Consider the following 19216-nt stretch of genomic DNA (forward strand, 5'->3'; position numbering starts at 1 on the left):
TGAAAATTGTGCTATTTTTTTTCCCATTTCACAGTACAAACCAGTCCAGCGACACCCAATGTTATTAATCTCTAATTCAAATGTATCTTTCAAATATATATAACAATTCGGAACAAAACAAAAATTCGTTAGAAATAATATTGTTTTTCATTGCGGAATGTTTAGTTTAATCACAGATTTTAAAGAAAGTTTTAAAACGTTGCCATTTTAAGGTCATACTTTTTCATGGATAACACTTCTTGTTCTGAAACTGAATGAAACTGAAATGAAACATTGCTGCAGTATAATTATGCGTTATCATTGACTTTTATTTTCTTAAGTACCCGCTGAATCCTCGCGAAATGCACAAATTTGAAACATATTTATCAGTGTTTATCTCATTGTCTCGAGTCTGTGCCGAATATGTTTTAAATTCGTGCAACAGTTACTGTCATTATGATATTAAAAACAAAATAAAACGGAATTGGCTGTTGAATTATATTGCTACCACCTGGACTTCCACTGGAGGTTTCAGTGATCTTCTCGGCATTAATTCTTTTCAGATTTCTACAGTGCAACTGTCCAAACGACAGAAACTGTTTGAGAGACTGTATCTGGAAATTATTTCATCTTGGCCATGAAATGTCAACTCTGTTCTTTAGCCAGTTTATTCGTGCTTATACTGTCTATCTTTTCAGGCTATTCTATTGCCTTCAGGAAATATCTAAAATTATTGTAGGCAATCAGAGTTGCAGCACCTTTTTAAAAGAAAAATATGTATATTTTGCAGAATCCCCATCGTCTGAAAAACGCCTTTATGTTTATAAATAAACCCGCTAAATAAATAAATAAATAGCGTGGTCTTCCAGATATTTTATGCAACAATGATTGTTCTGTCACAGCATAATCCACAAAAATACAGTATCGCCTGCAGGTGACCGTCGCTCCTAGGCAATCGGCTCTTCTTTCCGTCGCAAGGCTGAAAACCTCTTCAGCTACGGTTGCAAACTTTTGAACTTCTTGGTGCGATGATGGGCGGATCTTAAAGATCTTTTGGAGACTGTTGATTTGCTAAAAAGAAGATTTTCCCGTGTCAGTTCCTTTCACTCGTGGGTCAGATTTACTCCTGTCCAGCCCTCTTGACGGCTAGCCTCTTAGGGGACCGCACGGTTTCCAGTTTTTCATGAAAACCCACACACCTCCTGTCTGAGGGCTGGGCGAAGGGATTGAGGAGTAAAGGTTCACGGATTTTTTCCCAGAAGAAACTAATTAACTTTTTCCTCACTTATGGCAATACAAAAATAAATAAATATTTTGGATTGAGGAAAGGAAAGAGTCTTGAAACAAGTTGCCCGATTTGTTCACAGCGGTGGGCACCGAACATGGATATACAAAGGTGGTCATCAAGGTGGAAAACGAAAAAGTGGCTGTGGAATTGCTATGTACCGACTTTCATCACTATAACGTTCGTCCTACAAGCGGCAAATGTGAGAGCGGGTAAGGAAATTGTGTCCAGGTCTTGTGTTCCACTCACACAGTAGCTTCAGGGCATCCTCGCAATTCTGTGATGACAGCAGACCTGCTGTTCTCCTCTCTGCTCCGGAATCAAGTCTGCATCCGTGGAACCTCGAACGTGCATGTATTTTTTTTTATTTTTTTTTTTACATTAGTAGCAAACGAGTAAACGAAGGCAGCAGAATTTCATTAGACTGCACATGTCAGGTTTTAAATCTCCTTCCCAGTGGCCCTGAATTCCGTTACTCGGCCACAACTATTAACCGCGGCGGCTGAGACGCTGATATGAAGCTGGGCTAGGAACTCTTTTGTTCGCTTTATACGGGTTTACCAAGACAAAAATTCTTTGTGTGTGTAAGTGTCGTTTAAGGTGTGAGGTTAGAGGGAACTTTAATGCTGAGTTTGGATTTGGATGCTACAACTGTGCGGGCCTTGTAATATTTATAGGCACATAATCCAACTGTTGCTTTTGTTGCTCCAGAAAAATGACTGTTAGTTATTTATAGGACTGAAGAAAAGTTCGCTTATCCTAATTCAAGGTGATACAATAATTACCAAATAACAGTCGACTAATCGAATGTATTAATATCAGTTAACGTAGCATATTCAGTTTCACTGTGCTGTTGAACTGAGATGTTTGCCGGGCTGGCGAAGTTCTCTCGTGCGCATTGCAGTCCCTATTATGCGCGTGTGGGGCACTCGTGTGCCCGCTGCCACATTCAGAAGATCCTCAGCTCAGAGAAGAGCACCATTTCTCCACACTACCCTGGTTCCCACTGAAGGCCCATAAGGGGCGTTGATGGAGAACCTAACCAGTGTATTTTAACACTGAATATATAATCCCCTATTTATCCATTATATTTCTATCTTTCTATTCTACCTGTTCAAGAAGTGACATTATTCTTTTGCTACCATGTTGGTAATTTTAAAGTTTAGTTCATTAATTTGACCAAATGTATATATTAATACAGTTATTCTAAATTCATAAATGGAAATTCCACAGGGCCTTTTCCTTCTTTGGTTAAAACTAGATTTTATCTGGGTTTTAAAAAACAGGGTATACCTAATTTAATTAACCTTTTAATTAACCTGTTTAAGTAACATTATCATGTCATCCTTTTTGAAATCCTATATTCCAGATGTAGACCACCTTGAGGTTAAAATGGTGGCACAATAATCTGTAATGGTGGTGCAATAATCACAATAAGATGCAAGGCTGCCCTAAAGAGGATTGTACATTTATTAGGGTGGAGTGGGGTCTGTTTTGTAATGTGATAGCCTTGAGATGGAGATTAGTAGCCAAAAGTTCATGTTAGATGTTGCTTACATGAGTCACAAGATTCACGTAAAGACTGGCCCTGCCCAATAGGATTAACCACCACCAGAGCAGGTGATGCTAGCTTTGATGATGCACCACAGTTCATGCAGGGTTGATGACACAGTCAATGTAAGACATGGCTGTGAAAAAAACTATTAATGGGGTTACATGACATCAGTTCTTGTGATATATAACCCAAAATTGGGTGAAGATTTATGCATTGAACATAGTATTAACAAAAAACATGTTGTCATGTGTGTATAGACATGTCCTGTTCTATATGCATTATAGTCCTAGATGCACACTATTTCAGTCCACTGAATTCTAGAAGGTTTGCTTAATTTCAGCTAAAGGGAAATCTGAATGTTTCTGAAGTTTTCCCTCAGCTATTAGTAAGCATTGTTGTTGCCTTTTGTAATATATGAAAGAGGACTTGTGCATCTGCAAGGCTACACTGCCAAGGGTACAGATAGCTCAAAGGCAACATAAAGCATGGGAATATTCCTTCAACTCTGATAAGAAAACAATTTGTGTACAAATTGTACAAAAATATATACTTTTTTAATTTCCAGAATTTTCAGTGCTTGTGCTATTCCCTCTCCAAGAAGAATTCTCTACCATGTTTGATATAAAAAAAAGAATTAAAAGTATAGGCTAATGGAAGCCAAACAGCAGCAGTGCAATTTCAGACCCTCAATGCGCTTGAAGGATAATCCATACTTTAATAGATTTGGAATATTATAGTTTTTGTTGAGCTTCTGTAAGCGCAGCCTTCCAGAGCTGGCCTATTCTTCACATCTGGAATATATGAGGCTTTTAGGTATGCAGCATCAGTGAAAAGCATTCTAAATTACACAAAGAGACCTTTAGTTCATGCTGCAGAATAGAAAAAACAGCAGCACAGCCTTCTCTACAAAACTCAGAAGAGTTACAGACTATTGATTTCCCCATTTCAAGGGTGTGGACAACTATTAGTCCAGTTCTTTTAAAACTCTTTTTTTTAATAGATGATAATTAGTGGATCATCTGTTTTTAAGCACTTGGGGGTTTTCTGTAAGTGGAAACTTTCAGGAGAGTAATGAGTATGGGTAAAGCCCATCACATCAGTTACAAAGACATGGTCATCAAGAACACAGCAATATTACGGCATCTGAGCTTATCTCTTACAGGATTTTTCAGTGTCTTAAAAAACATATGAAAATTCATAACTTTTTACAGTCATTTACATCATTGACACCTTCACAATTTAATTTTTTTCAGCTCTATAAATTGTGGTATAAATTTGTATGCACTTGGACTGTAATGGAAAAAACCCCCAACATAGTTTATCTTGTGCCATATTGATATTTGACTGCTGAATGGTGTGTGGACATGTTTCGTGGAGTGTATCATGCAAGGGCTCTAATGGTTTCAGTATGTTCACTAACCCAGCAGTGTTCCCCACCTCCCAAACCCCACCCCCACCTGGCCATTTAAGTGGAACAGGAAATGTGAGACCAGCACTTCCTGCTTATCCCAGCCATATGGTAAATCCAGGACTGGGAAAACCCACAGTATACCACCCTATATTTTAAGGTAAAGTTAGTTTGTGAGTAGGTAGCTATTCTAGCTGGTAACAGCCTAAAAGTTTTTTATGTTTTTTTTTTTTTTTCAGTTTCCTAGGTACATTTTACCTGCTATCACATCCAACATATACAGTACTTTGTTTTTGGTCCATGGATTTTGAACATATTTTACTACTACTAAACCATTAGTAGCATTTTTTGTTAGTAATGGTCTGTGCTATGTGGCTGATCTAGTGGAAGTTTCAAGGTCTTATTTTTTCCCTGAAGTACTTTCCCAAGCCTCTGTTTGAGTTCCAGATGAATGGAATTGGGGGGAAACAGACCCTTTGTGGTGTCAAACAGTTGAAAAAATAAAAACCCACTAAGGTTTCCTATAAATCAGTTCTGCCAATGCTGAACTTTCAAGAAAATAAGAGACAGGTCTCGTCAGCAGGGATGCAGTTCATTGTGTGTAGAAACGTCCTTTCAGATAGTTGGAAAGTAGACCCAAATGCCCAAGGTGCGATATCTCATGTCCCTTTTACCCAAAACAACTCAAAATTATGACTGAGCACAAGTTAAGGGCCTTGCTCAGGAGCCCAACAGCAGCAGGGCTTGAGCCAGCAAGCTTCCAATTATAAATCAAGTACTTTAACCACTGAGCTACCACTGCTTACACTGTATTCCTTCAACTCCCTGGCTTACTCCATTAGGCTCTCTAAGGAATTTGTTTGTCATTGGGCCTCAGAGACATTTACTAATACTTATGTAAGGCAGCCTGACATATTGACTGATATCTGTGGTGAGTCCAGTTTATTTCACCATGAGCCAGAGATACTCTGGTACATGATTATCTTTCTGACCTCATGTAACACTCCATTCATCAGGTTTGACAGAGATCTTAGCTTTCTTCTTTCTAGAAGCACCCAAGATGAGCCCTGAAACTTTTAAGAAAGGCAGTACGTCAGTATGACATTACATGGCTACTCGCAACCAGCTTTTACTGGAAAGTCCTATATTAATCATCCTGTGAATGCCTCCAATTTACTGTTGTAGCAGTTTGATTGAAGAGTTGCAAGCTGTCTGAAACACTCTATAGTGCTGGGGCAAGCAGGATGAAAGAGCTGGCAGACGTGACTTGAACATGGGCAGTAACTACAGTTCTACAGATCCTGACAGACTGCTTGTAAAACTCACAGCCTGCTGTGCCTCCATAGATGCAATGGGGCAATGAGCAGCCCCAGCACAGGCCACTCCTGGCCTGTTGGCCTTCGCCAATGGACCTGGTGGCCGGCTGCTCAGCCCAGCTTGGGGCTTCATCATGTCTTTAAGCTCAACTCAGGTTTCTTGTAAAACACCAATTGCCCTATTTGGCATGTGATAAAAGCACATGGCAGTTACAGCAGGTATACAGTGGCCGGAAATCAGGCATAGTTAAACCATTAATCATCGTTAGAGCTCTTAGGGGGAAAAATGGCAGCATCTGGTATCAACAAGCATAAGTTGTTTGTTTACACTAGCTGTCCAGTCAGCAGAATTAAACTCTTAGATGTCTTTACTTGTAATGTGTGGTAATTGCTCACTAACAGTGTGCAGTACAACTGCTGTTGCAGCTACTTCAAGCATTCAAGTCTAAGTGTCTGTAGATTTAGAGCTAGCTTCAGGTTATTAAGAAGTTTAGATTTCTCAGATTTGTTGAGTACTTGCATGCCAAAAAAAAGTTTCACTGAAAGCTCCATTAGTTTGATTATACTTCTACTTGCCAGTACTTCTGTTGTGACTATAACTGATTAAGTAGATGACATTACTTAGGAGCAGAAAGAGCCTTCAGTTAAATGCCTTTGGGTAATTATGCTGAGAAGAAAAGACTGTTTATTCTCCTGCATGAAATGAATGTGATGAACACAGTTACGAATTGGCAGCCACCGTGACAATAACATCCAAACTCTTCCTCTTCACAGCAGAACCAGTGGATGTGCTCAAGATTTTAGACTTTCACAGCTCTCCGGGCGGAGTGAAGCAAACGCAGGGATTCTGCGCCATACGCAGGGGATCCAAGCCAGACGTAGCCTACAGAGTGGGGAAGCAGGCCCAGCTTAGCACACCCACTAAGCAGCTCTTCCCAGGTAATCACCTGGCTCTCATCTGGGTCACCCTTCTACATCAGTCACTACACCACAACTGCTCTTTATCATGGAGAAAGCCATAAACCAATACTACATGTTATACGTCAGTCTGGGTTCACCATGCAATGTTTCATTTTTCTCTAGAAAACATGGTTTAAGTCAGCTGCACTTTAAATGGGTTTTAATTGTACTGCTCCACTTGCCTGTTACTCATGAAAGAAAGATTTATTGTTTTGGCAAACATGGGAGATGGAAAATTCTTTGATAATGTTTTTGCTTTGACTATAAAAACTACTGCCCACAAAATAATCAATGATGAAGGAGACTTTAATACAAATTAAGGTAAGCTGATTGTGAAGACCATGTGTACTGTTGTTAGCCATCCAATAGCATCCTGTTCAGCTTATTGACATGAGGAGCATTTTTCTTTGTTCCTCTTTAACTCTCCCCTATATTTATTGTCATTGCCTTGGTTATGTTGATCGTCGTTCACTTTCATTATTATGGCAGGATATGCACATTTACTATAAGCAGTCTCATTATCTAAGGAGTCCCAGTCTGCGTGATTTGGGTACCTCCCAAATTGGCCAGACTGCAAAAGAAAATCAAATCACAAAATAGCAGGAGTTTAAATTAACAATTAGATATCTTTGATTTTTGTCCAAAATCCAAAAACAGGATTCCTATAGTTTTAAAACCAGAAATTTCAGCGAATTAATATTTTTAGACAGTGGGTGTGTTCAAAGTAGAAGGAGAGCCAACTGCCATGTAGCCTTTCTCATGGTTTCATACTCAGCAGGCCCTTCCCTGTTTTGCCACTTATGTCAGCAGTTCATGGTTAGATCTCTTCCACCATTGTAAACTTAATGTGGCAAGAGAAAGACAATTAAACTCTTATTCTTAGCTATTTCATTCCCAGAGGAGGGCATAAGTGTTAAGGGATAACTCTTTTCATATTATAGTGTATACTGTGCACAAAGTACTTCTTGTTTGGAACTTTTTATATAATCAGCTAAGGACAGATGCACACATTTTATTCCTTCTTATGTGTATGGAAAACCATGAACAGAAAGGCAACCACCTACTACAGTTACATCCAGCCCACAACACTATGTGTCTTGTATCTTCAGATGGAGTATTTCCTGAGGATTTCTCCATCCTTATGACTATCAAGCCCAAGGTTGGAATCCAGGCCTTCCTGCTGTCTGTTTACAATGAGCAGGGAATCCAGCAGTTAGGTGTGGAGGTTGGTCGCACCCCAGTCTTTCTTTATGAGGACCAGCATGGGAAGCCTGCACCCGAGGACTACCCCTTGTTCCGAACCATCAATTTAGCGGATGGCAAGTAAGTTCAGACACTAAGTTTACACCTGATGAGCTTAAAAGATGGATTTAATATTTTTTGGCCATTATAACTCTAAGCCTGCCATGGGGCCTCCTTGTGGTTCTCTTAGTCACAGTGTTTGACAAGAATTCTGCACTTTCTCTTGGTGTTTTGCAATTCTTCCAATATTGCATTTTGCTATGGATTTGGGGAAACTATGAGAGTCTATGCTGGAGCTTGTCTTGTGGTTCTTGGCTTCTGCTTTTATAGTCATTTCCAACCTATGGTTCCCCAGTGTTGAATAGTTTTATCCTGTGGTTGGACGGAGAGCATGTCGGGGGTGAGCTGGGGGCTTTGCATTAAGAGGTGACATTTTCAATTTCCACTGTATCATCATTTTTGATTTTGCTACTGAGATGGACATAATGCTGATGAGCCAGTGCTGGAAAATCTAACAGATAAGAATCAGTAATCTCATACTGTATATTTATAATGATGGGTGAGTGTGGGAACCCATTTATTTCTGACTGATTCTTTGAAGAGCGTTAACAGTTGAATGGAAAGTTCAGTCAGGACAAGATGCTGTCTGTTGCAACTGTATGACATTAGCACAATAGGGTAATGTAAAATCTACATACACTTAAGTCAAAAGTTGATACAAAAGAAGAGCCTAGTTAATGGACCTGTCAAATTTGGTGGGGAACTTTGACATATCTGTAAGTACTCAGCATTTTTGTGTGATCTATGGTCAGCAGTTTTGTGTGATCTCAGCCTGTTGGCATCTGCTCCTTCCAACACAGAGCTTGATTTAATCATGCAATTTTAGGCTGGTAAATCACTTATTCTGAAGTATTTCTCCAACATCTTTCAGTCTAAGAAAGCAAGTTTAATGCAAAGAAAAATTAATTAAATTGACTGCCTTATAAAATGGGTGTAATTGGTGCAATGTGAGTCCTAAACATAAAGCTTATTTGAAATAATTGAGACAGTCTCACTCTTGAGAAATTTTGAAGAGGAATCTCCCTCTCAAGTGATTTTGTTCAGAAACATTCTACACCACACTCACACCTAAATAAAGAGACATATGCTACAAAAAATGTCTCGTCATATTGAACAATTTGACTTTGTCCTCTCCTTTCACGTGGCTTATTCTGTGCTCTTTTACCCTGCAGATGGCATCGTGTGGCAATCAGTGTAGAGAAGAAGACTGTCACAATGATCATTGACTGTAAGAAAAAGGTCTCTAAGCCGCTGAGCAGAAGCAACAATGCAGTTATCAATACAGACGGCATCACAGTCTTTGGCACAAGGATCCTGGATGAGGAGGTCTTTGAGGTAGGGCTTAGCTGAGCAATACTCTAGATCTCTGAATGCTGTGGATGTGCTTTATGCATGTTTGGAGGGCATAATGCTGGGTTGTGACTCAGCAGGTTTCACAGAGCTGGACCATATGACAGTGTGACAGTGTTATGAAGACTCTTTGTAAAACATCAGAAAAAAAAGACTGTTCCCAGTCTCAGCCACAAGTGCATTCCACTAAAAAAACACACACACACACACACACACACACACACACACACACACACACACACACACACACACACACACACACACACACACACACACACACACACAGCCAGTGTTAATTCAGTGTAAACAAGTAAAATGTTAATGCTTTCATATATAGATGCAGATCAGGTATTCTTAGTCTGTGGTTGGTTTAAATGCTTAATTCTTCAAAGGATATTTTGCTCTTGTGAAGGGAAAGCAGCATTGTCACAAGTCTACATGCTGGAAGGTAACTGGTGTGCTTTAGTGTCACACGGTGATTTTATGGTCTGAGGTCTTTCATTTTCAGTTGTATATTATATACCAGATAATGGCCCTTAAATCAGTTATGGGCTCAGCTCAGTTAAATGTTTAATTTTGATTTACTGCTGAAGAATTGATCATTGGATAATTCTAATCAATGCTGCCAGCACAGAAATATGTGTGTGATAATTGATGTTGTACTGGAGCATTTGGAATTTGATAGCTCATGGGTTGCACAGATCAAACTTTAGGCCATCTGAATTACAAACTTCAGGTCTGACCATAAACCGAAAAAGAATTTCCACCTGCTGTTGGCCAGTCTCAAACACCTTGTAAAAAGATGATTGCTGTAATGTTATGAATGCTCTAAACATTTCTAATACAATTGAGTCTGTGATAGGCAGATCAAATAATGGCTTTAGTAAGACAAAAAAAAAGTATTTAATGAAAATACAAAAACAGTAATATGCCTAAGAAACAATGCTTTAAGAAGGTGATGATTAAATCATGTCACTATGCTAAACTAAAAGCTGACCTATACACTGCATGCCATTGTGCAAGATAATGTCTTGCAAGTGCCTCTTTGATGTTTTATAAGAAAATTCTGCTAAATGTTTGTGTGCAGGTCAAAGCTGTCTTGGGGCATGAAACAGTCTCTCTCTCTGTGGTCTGCATGAACCAATGTTAGTTTGGGTTTAGTGACAGAGTTAAATCGTATAACGGTGGAGTAAATTTTCCTTGTTTAATAGCCCAATTTCAGAGGCTGTTAAGTATGCCATTCATACAATACACATCACTAGAATATCTCAAGTGTTCACACTCATGATGAAATGTGTTAATGGATGTGTTAAATATGACTGCAATTGCATAATGGATATTGTTTAAATTCTTAGGATGCTATAATTTTTGTTTTTGGAAAATGCCTTCTTGCACATCTGTATGCTTTGCTTTTCACATGTTCAGTAATTTCCCTCTTGAAATTCCTTTCAGATGTGGTCTGAATCTGTTGATAGTTGTTAGTGTATTTGTGCTCTAATGGAATTTGCAGTGTAGTAATGATAGCAAATGTGTTTGCCAAATCAGTAATAATTGATTAGGCTGCAGCCAAAGGCAAGCTCTGTTGCCAAGCAGGACAAGGTGTTGGCAAATATGGACAAGTAGAACTTCTTGTTATCACCTCCCATTTTAGAGCAATGAATAATTCATACACTGTTGTAAATGTCAAACTAGTAAATCAGTTAGCAAATTAAATCAGAGATGGCTGAGGCAGTGTTTAAACAATATGAAAATGTCAGACTGAATGGAAGGTAACCTGTATAACTGAAGGTCTAAACTGCTGTGAACTGAAACCAAGGATCATAAAGGAGGATTTACACACATACCTTCTGGTTGATGTGGGAATCCAGACAACAAACCTGTTACTTTCAGAAGCTGTATTCTCTCATTTTATTGGAGTTAGCACATATTGAAAATATATACAGTATGTATTATGGTCATTTGTCATGCGTGACATTAAATGCTTAAAAATGTCCTACCTTACCTCATAGTGTTTGATAATGCTGAAATTGCAGGTTTAGTGTTAATGTTTGTTATTTTTATGAAATGTACTTTGTGATGTGCATAAGCCCACCTGAAAGAATGTTTATTTAGTGCGATGGACCCATTTTGTTCTCCTGGTTGAGGAAATGTGCAGTCAGAACTGACATCTCACCTTGCTTGTGTGAAATCTGGAAGGGGCTTTAGGGACCAATAGCTTCCAGGCTAAGTCATACTGTCTCCCAGACCAGTGTCCCAACAAGACATGTTTTCTACCTAGTGCTTATGGAGCCTTGGAGCTAAATGTACAAGATGAACAGGACCAGAGATCACAGGGTCTGTACCCGTTCTTCTTGTTTTGGTCTTTGAGCCAAGATATGGAAGAAGTGATCATCGATGGCCATAAATCCTTAGGCGTCACCGAAGCTGCTCTGGCTTTCACAAAAGACTTATTGGAACATTTCCAGTGACATGTCAAATGAGGTGGAAGCAGAGTAAAGCGCTTGGGCTCCTGTGCTTCCAAGGATTGCTTGAAAAACCTCTCTGCTGGAAACAGCAAGTTTGCCCTAATCGATCTACATCATCTGTTTGACTTTTCAAGCCTCAGTGCACCACCTCATAACTAATAAGGCCAGTATCATATAAATTAAAAGATTTCCCAAAGGCTTGTTCTGTAGTCTTGCAGTATTTCAAAGTCTTGCATCATTTCCTTTCCATTGTCTTGTGTCATGGGAGTTCATTCATTTGTAGGAACCTGAAGCTGGTCCTTCTGTTTCTTTCTGTGTGCTCCATGGTGGCATATTGTGAGTTCCCAGCCTGTGCATACTGCATATGCAGGTGTGAGGTTAGAACTAGCCAAGTGGCAATGGCTGAAGGGAAAAAATGATCGGTGTGTGCTTTTGTCTTGACCAAGGCTCCACAACTGTTTAAGAGATACTGGGACCAGCCAGTATGAAAGCTACAGGAGATGCAGTTTCAATTCTCCCCCTGCCCCACTTCAGTTGAAAGAGTACAAAAGATTGATTTCTTCTTGATGTGCACAACAAAAAGAAATTGATACAGCAGAATGCCACATCTTGTTTTATCATTTCTACATGCATTTGTAAAACATACATGTTTTTGGCCAAATACCTTAAGTTTTTTATAGTGGAAAAGTTATGTTGTCATATATCTCCAATATACTCTTATGGAATGTTTCTTAATTCCATCTCTCATGGAATCAAACTCATTTGATAGTGGCCCATTTGATCACATTCCAGGTTTGGGGATATTTTTTCATCTTCCCTCACTCCACTTCAAATCCTCTTTAATCCAACAGTTGCCAAACGTCTTGGGAAGCTAAACCTGTAAAATGGACTGTTCATTAAATAATCATATATATTGACATTTCTCATATTTTCTCATATTATCTCCCTCTCTTTCTCTCTATCTCTCTCTCTCATACTCTCAACTTCCCTCTTTTTCAATTGACCCTTCTCTCCCAATACTCCAACTTGGCCTCAGCCCTTTGTTCATTTTGCCTGCTGCAAAATGTATTTTACAGTTTTACTGCTCCCAGTAGACTGATAAAGTAACAGGCCTCGCTGCACATTTGGAATGATGGCTGCTACTTGGAGAAAACCCGAGGAGCAAGAGAAGGGTACAGGGGGATAGGCCCTATTAGAGGCCCAGCTGTTCTGTGAAGTTTGATGGGAAAAAAAAGTCTGAACATGGTATGCCTCTCCTCTCACTACTTAGAAAGAAAGTTTATCCCAGCTGTCACCAAAAAGGCTGCATTTGATTAGAGTTGAAATAACATCTGGGGATCACTAAACCCCCTCGGATTTCATGACTTTCCTTACTATACCATCTTTGAAGATCACTTCTTGTCATTGTCTCTGAGAATTTGCGTTCTTGCTCTCTCTTTTATACTTCTGGTGCTGACGCAGGAGCCGCTAAGCTGGATATAGTGTCAAATGGCTGCCAGCCAGAATGAGATGGTCATAGGGGGCTATTCTGTGTGACTCTCCTTGGCAGGCATACAGTACAACTCAGCTAATATGTAACAACATTAGCTGATAATGTAAATGCATTACAAGAAACAAAGAAGGAAAAAGCAAGTCAGTAAAAAAACACAATTTTTGATGCAGAGGATGTGTTATTGCAGGTGTTGTGATGTCTGTGTTGCTGTGATGACTGTGGTGTTGTATTGTTGTGGTGCTGTGATGTCTGTGGTGTTGTGATATCTGTAGTGTCGTGTTGTGATGTGTGTGGTGTAGTGTCATCTGTGTGGTGTTGGCTATTGAAAGCTCATTGGCTACAGTTATAAAACAATCATAGGCTTAGTTGTCTAGAAAAGTCAGTGGAAAACGAAATGTTTCAACCAGTCATAATTTCTAACTGATCATCTTACCTTTAGATCTCCAGATGGAATTATAAGAAGCATGGAAACCTTTCAAGTCTCAAAGTATAGAGATTGTGAAAGGCAGGTCATGGTGAAAGCAGGAATACCCAGCATTCCTGAGCTTTTCATTAAATGTGTTAAAAGTGCTAATGGTGGTTCATAAACATCTTGAGACATGCTGTCCTCAGAGAAAGCAATCATGACAGGTACAATACTGTAGTCCTTGTCCATATTATTACATTCATAAGCATCATGAAAGGCAACAGACCAGCATGTTGACAAATATGATTATTATGATTAATATGCCTCAGTGATACCCTGCCACATTTTGAGCACCTAAACATATCAGAAAGGCTAATGAAGACATTCATGAAATTTTTTATTCTTAACCAACAATAAACATGGATAATTATGCCAGTTATTGAGGTCTATCCAAAAGCTCTATAGATATTCAATAAGTCGAATATAACATGTGTCAGTTGTAATAGGCTTACTCCCAGACTATTAAGGCTACTTTTAGAAAGCTTGTACACTGGTGATTAAGTTTGCTGTATATGATGCTAGCCATATCTGTGTCACTAACAGACAAGCACGCAGAAGTGAAAACTGATCTGTTCAGTGTTATGCTTCAGAGATTCTGAGAGCAGGCGGAAACCCCACAATGTGCAGCCTCTGTTTTCCCATATGTAGGAAATGATGTAGGTTTAAGGTAATTTATGAATGAACAAAGCGAGCTGTTTACTCAGTCTGTGTACAATCACTCCCTGGAGAACATTACTAATGTTGGTCTCCATTTTTCTAAGTAACTATAGCTGTGTTGTTTAATGCTTTCAGCAAGATGAATATTGTAAAAGAACTCTTCGACGTTGAGCCATCACTTCCTCTGATGAGCTGATTGTGTCTCTCTCTTTTTGTGGTTCTTAGGTTACTGAATCTAGTATTATCACCATCTGTGAAAAATATGCATTTGGAATAAATTCTGTGCACTGTGCTGCAAGGATAATGTAACAACGTAATGTAGGACTTTCTCTGTAAATTTATTGTTCAATGTTTCTGCTAAAGCCGTACAGTGAGCCGTGCTAACATGGCAATCTCAGTAGCGCACAAGATGTGCCAGACGTCTAGAAAAACATATATTCAGAGAAAATGAATGAGGTGGAGAGTGAGGGAAAGTGGGTTAGAGGTAAAAAAAAAAAAAAAAAGTTTGTTTTGGGTTTCCTCATGTGTATACGTGAATATTTACTTATCCAAAGCACCTGAGTGGTCTAAATGTTTGTGGTATATTTAATGAACATTAATATATTTTAATGATCTACTGTATGTATAATCTCCGTTATGTACACACAGGTGTGTGAGTTTATGCATGAATTTGATGTTTGTTGTACAGTGGTGTACCACAGACCTCCAGACATTATAAGGATACACTGCTTTATTCTCCTAGAAAACATAATTTTCATACCATAAAATGTATCCCTGAGGTTTAAACTCCTACAGATGCAGCCCCTGTAATTTAGTGTAATCTTGTCTGTTTGGATGATCTTTCACAGGCCACCCTGCTCGCCCGAAAACCTAGTCAACCGCGACGGGAACGAATCCGTCTATGTGCACATTTGATCGGGTTGTTATTTTACTTAATTAGATATTTAACAAGATTTATCATAGTACTAGCTTAACTGTCGTATCAGCACGAGTCACCTGAGGCATTCTGATATCTATGAGGCAACATTTAACATTCTTGGCGGAGACAGGCAGTTCCTGGACGAAAAGAATCATTGGTATTATAATGCACAGAGCCGAGTTAAAGTCGGGGCGGAGGTCTTCATCTCTAGTCTTCATGAAAAACAGACCACAGATATTCTGCGTGAGGAACGGGCGATGCTTATTTTTCTTACCATTCCCCGGCCGCTATAGCGGGGTTATTCTGTGAAATATGACTCGTCTTTGACCTTAGTGGGTAGAGAAGAGCGGCGCACAATAGCGCTTTTGAATAGTCTGCCGCCTCTTCCGACGTGTGTGCGCACGGGCGCTGGACCGAACGCTTGCTGACCCCGTCTTGTTTTCTCAGCTGAGAAGCACATTTGCATTCTTTCCTGTCCTCTGGGGAAAGACGGCCCGAACGGCTTATGACAGCCTCTTCCTGGTTCAAAACGCTAGAGATGCCGTCAGTGTTCCGCGGCTACTGCCAAAATTGGTATCACGCAAATTGATCTGCCCAGCCCGCAACCGCCCGTATCTGTTGAATACTATTTAAATTGACAAGGTTAGCAGTAAGCATTATAGATACCCTAGAGCGTACCGGTGTGGAATCTGTGATCTGTGTATAATTTGATCACAGGCTACCACCATATTGAAATGTTCTAAATTGCTTCTTCTGATGATAAAATGAAATGTATTTAAATCATGTTCAAAAATCTGTAATTTCCACTGTCGTGAGGGTTTCATCTAACATTATGTACTATGAGTACTGTTAGCCAAAGTCACAGCCGAAAGGGTTGTGCTTTTGAGTGCTGTAGTGATGTTACAATGGTGTCAAATATACATCGCAAGGGTTAAGTTCATGTTAGACATTTAGCTATGTGTGAGGAAAATAAATACAAAATTTGACTTTATATGTCTGTAACACAACCTGATAACTTTAGGCCCATCTTTATATTCGTGTCACAAAAACACTTACTGTTTTCTCCTAATTGATGCTTTCTCAGTGCACGATTACAGTGTGACCGTGTCTGTTAAAAGAACACATGTCCAGGGGGTTGGAATGGCATTTACAATATGTTTGGAATTAAGTGTTGAAATGGATAGACAGAGCCGCTTGGTTTTCAAGCAAAGGTGTTGGGAGCTGCTTTGGGAATTAAACCTTTTATATAGAAGGTAGATGCCAATTGATGTTGCTGTTCTTTTCCAGGGAGATATCCAGCAGCTGCTGCTGGTGGGGGACCCCCGCGCCGCATACGAGTACTGCGAACACTACAGCCCTGACTGCGAAACACCACACCAGGAACAGCCACAGGCGCAGGAGCCCGAGGACGAGGTTAGTATGGCTGTCTAGAGCGTGCAGCAGCTCATGAAATGGTGGGAGTGTATGGGGATATTTGGGAGATTGAAGACGGGCCGCCAAAGCCTCACATCTATCATTATGAAAAGAGAGGACAAAAAGGGCTGGTGTTATAGGGTTGTTTTAATATTTTGGTCATTCCTCGTCTGAAGTCAAATCAGTGTTGAGATTAATCAGTTAGACCCAAAAGGCTCTATTGCCAGTCACATAATTGAAATACAGTGTTGAAGCTCTGGTTTGTGAGTCTTTGACATCTCAAGCGTGCACTGATATTTTCCGATGGTATTTCACACACACACACACAAAAAAAACCCAAAAAAAAACAACTTATGAGCTCACGCTGGAAACATTTTCCCCTTCCACAGACTCAGAGAGTCCACTTTGGAGGGGCCCAGTGATATATTTCACTAATGACTTCTGCAGTCTCCAGCTCACTTACTGAGAAACTTTAGCTTCTCGCTACACAGATATCATGGGGATACCTGGAAAAGCTAATTTATTTCTCCAGGAATTAAAAAAAACCCCACATCTTTGTAACATACTGATAAATCACTATATAACTATAAGCCAGTGCATTGAAAATTTTCCATAACAGAGGCTGGGGAAAAACTGGCTTCTCAAAGCTAAACTGCACCATGCCAAAGAAAAAGCAAGGTAAGGCATGTCAAAAATGGAATTACATCATAATATAGCCCTGACTGTCATTGTTGATGATCCACTGCCATCAAACACATTGTTGACTGTAGCAGCACTCCTAAACGGATTGATTCAGCTATTTATTACCATTATAAGGAGAGTTCAGAATCCAGTCCCCTGACTCTTCCCAAAGATCCCCCATGCGGAGCTTCGATGCACGGCACCAAGTACTTGAGACACGTGTGGAGAAGGCCAGGCACGTTTTGGATGGCCCGGGACCACATTCGTGCTGTTTATCTTGCTTGCTGGCCACAGCCAGACTTGGCTCCACACTTGGCAGGAGTCTCCGAGCACATAAATTGACTCCTGGCTGAAGCCTGTTTCTCTTTCTCTGTTTCTGTGTCTGTCTCTCTCTCTCTCCCTCTCTCTCCCTCCCTCTCTCTCTCTTTCACTCCACAGCCAGTGAAAGGCAGCCAGACCATCAGGCCTTGGCCTCTTTCTTTCTTTTGTTCATTTATTTATTTAATTATTTATTTATCTTTGTTCAGATGCTATACTGGGACCAGTAACATTCATCCATGCGAAGTGAGCAAAGCTGTATCATAGCAATCCTGCCTCGCTTCGTCCTACTCTGCCTCTACCTGATGGCTCCACCTGTTTACAGGATTTCCCCGAGATGACACTAATTAGCATGAGGCGTGGTGATAATTAGCAAGATTATGTTAATTTACCCCAGTTTATTTCAAGCCAAGAACCTAACGATAATTTGCAGCCTAACCTTCCAACACAGAACATAGTCAGAAACAGTTAATTGTATAGGTTATTTTTAAAATATTTTGCTTACATACCTTTTTATGGACAAAGAAGCATCGGTCTGTTTTATTAACCAGATTTAGCTGACCAAATCCCAACAGCCTAATTTGTCCTCATTACTTTCATAATGAAGTAAAATTATGTGATACATATATTAGCATAGACTAATTGCTGCTTCCACACAAAACTCAATTATGAGTATAAACCCAGCTTTGAAAATCTTTTTCCTTATACTATTTCTCCACTCTCGTATTAACACATAGCTTTAGAAGATCATTGTCCTCTACTAACATACTGTACAAACTTCCTCTTTCCCTCATAGTACAACACTGAGTACACTGATTATGAGGAATTCTATGACTACACAGAAGGAGAGCTCGCCACCACTGAGGCGCCTGCTAAAGAGGCCAGCGAGGACACCAAGGTAAAAAAAAAAAAACTCTTTCATGAGTCATATTAAATAATATAATACAAAAGAATGAAAGAATGCAACAGGCTTACTCTTTGCTGGCAGTGTATCCTGAGTAAAGTGCACACAACTTCCATGAGCCTTTGTAAACTTTGGACCAGTAATATAGTCAAGCGTGCTGTTGGCATCCAGAGATGACACTGTGACACTAGCGGGTACAGAGATGACATCTCCAGAGGAATCCTTGGCATGTGTGTGTGTTTTTAATTTTGGCTTGTGTGATCTCCACACAGCCTAGCACTGCTGATGCTGAGTACTACACTGAGCATGAGGTGGACTACGGCACCGTGGATGGATCACAGCCTGAAAGCCCCACCTCCTCATCTGTAGCATCTGAGGTCAGTGGTCACATGACCTGAACAACTTTTGGTTTCTTTACCACATTTATGGGAGAATGCTTATCAGATATCTTTATGTGACATATGAGGTCAAAATCCAATAATGAATATTATATCAATCTGTAAACATTTGAACAAAAATGTTTTGAGAGGGATTTTCTCTTTGAATATTTTATAAAAGAGAAAAAAGAGGATGATTAACTTTGGGGCAGATCATTGCTGTCTTTGAGTAGATCATTACCCTACATATTATTTTAAAGTTTGTCAGTGTTTGATGACTGTGGCTATGCTTCAGATTTGCTTTAATTGAACTCAGGCACATGCAATCAAATAAAACAAAATCTCTGCCAATGAACCCAATCTGAAAGT

At 39.7% G+C, this 19216-nt stretch overlaps 1 protein-coding gene across 3 annotated transcripts in view; it reads left to right on the forward strand.

The window, feature by feature from the left end:
- Positions 1-1149: 1149 nt before the first annotated feature.
- The window catches only part of col11a1b (collagen, type XI, alpha 1b), a 61354-nt gene continuing 43287 nt past the window's right edge, over positions 1150-19216 (forward strand). For all 3 annotated transcript variants that reach the window (XM_027031245.2, XM_035528311.1, XM_035528312.1), the window contains exons 1-7: positions 1150-1476; positions 6318-6482; positions 7613-7826; positions 8978-9140; positions 16442-16567; positions 18363-18464; positions 18743-18847. In XM_027031245.2, the coding sequence (XP_026887046.2) occupies positions 1362-1476; positions 6318-6482; positions 7613-7826; positions 8978-9140; positions 16442-16567; positions 18363-18464; positions 18743-18847 (990 nt within the window). In that variant the 5' untranslated portion in view covers positions 1150-1361. The remainder of the gene's footprint in view (positions 1477-6317; positions 6483-7612; positions 7827-8977; positions 9141-16441; positions 16568-18362; positions 18465-18742; positions 18848-19216) is intronic.

This window comes from Electrophorus electricus, chromosome 7, assembly GCF_013358815.1.
Source record: "Electrophorus electricus isolate fEleEle1 chromosome 7, fEleEle1.pri, whole genome shotgun sequence".
NCBI lineage: Eukaryota > Metazoa > Chordata > Actinopteri > Gymnotiformes > Gymnotidae > Electrophorus > Electrophorus electricus.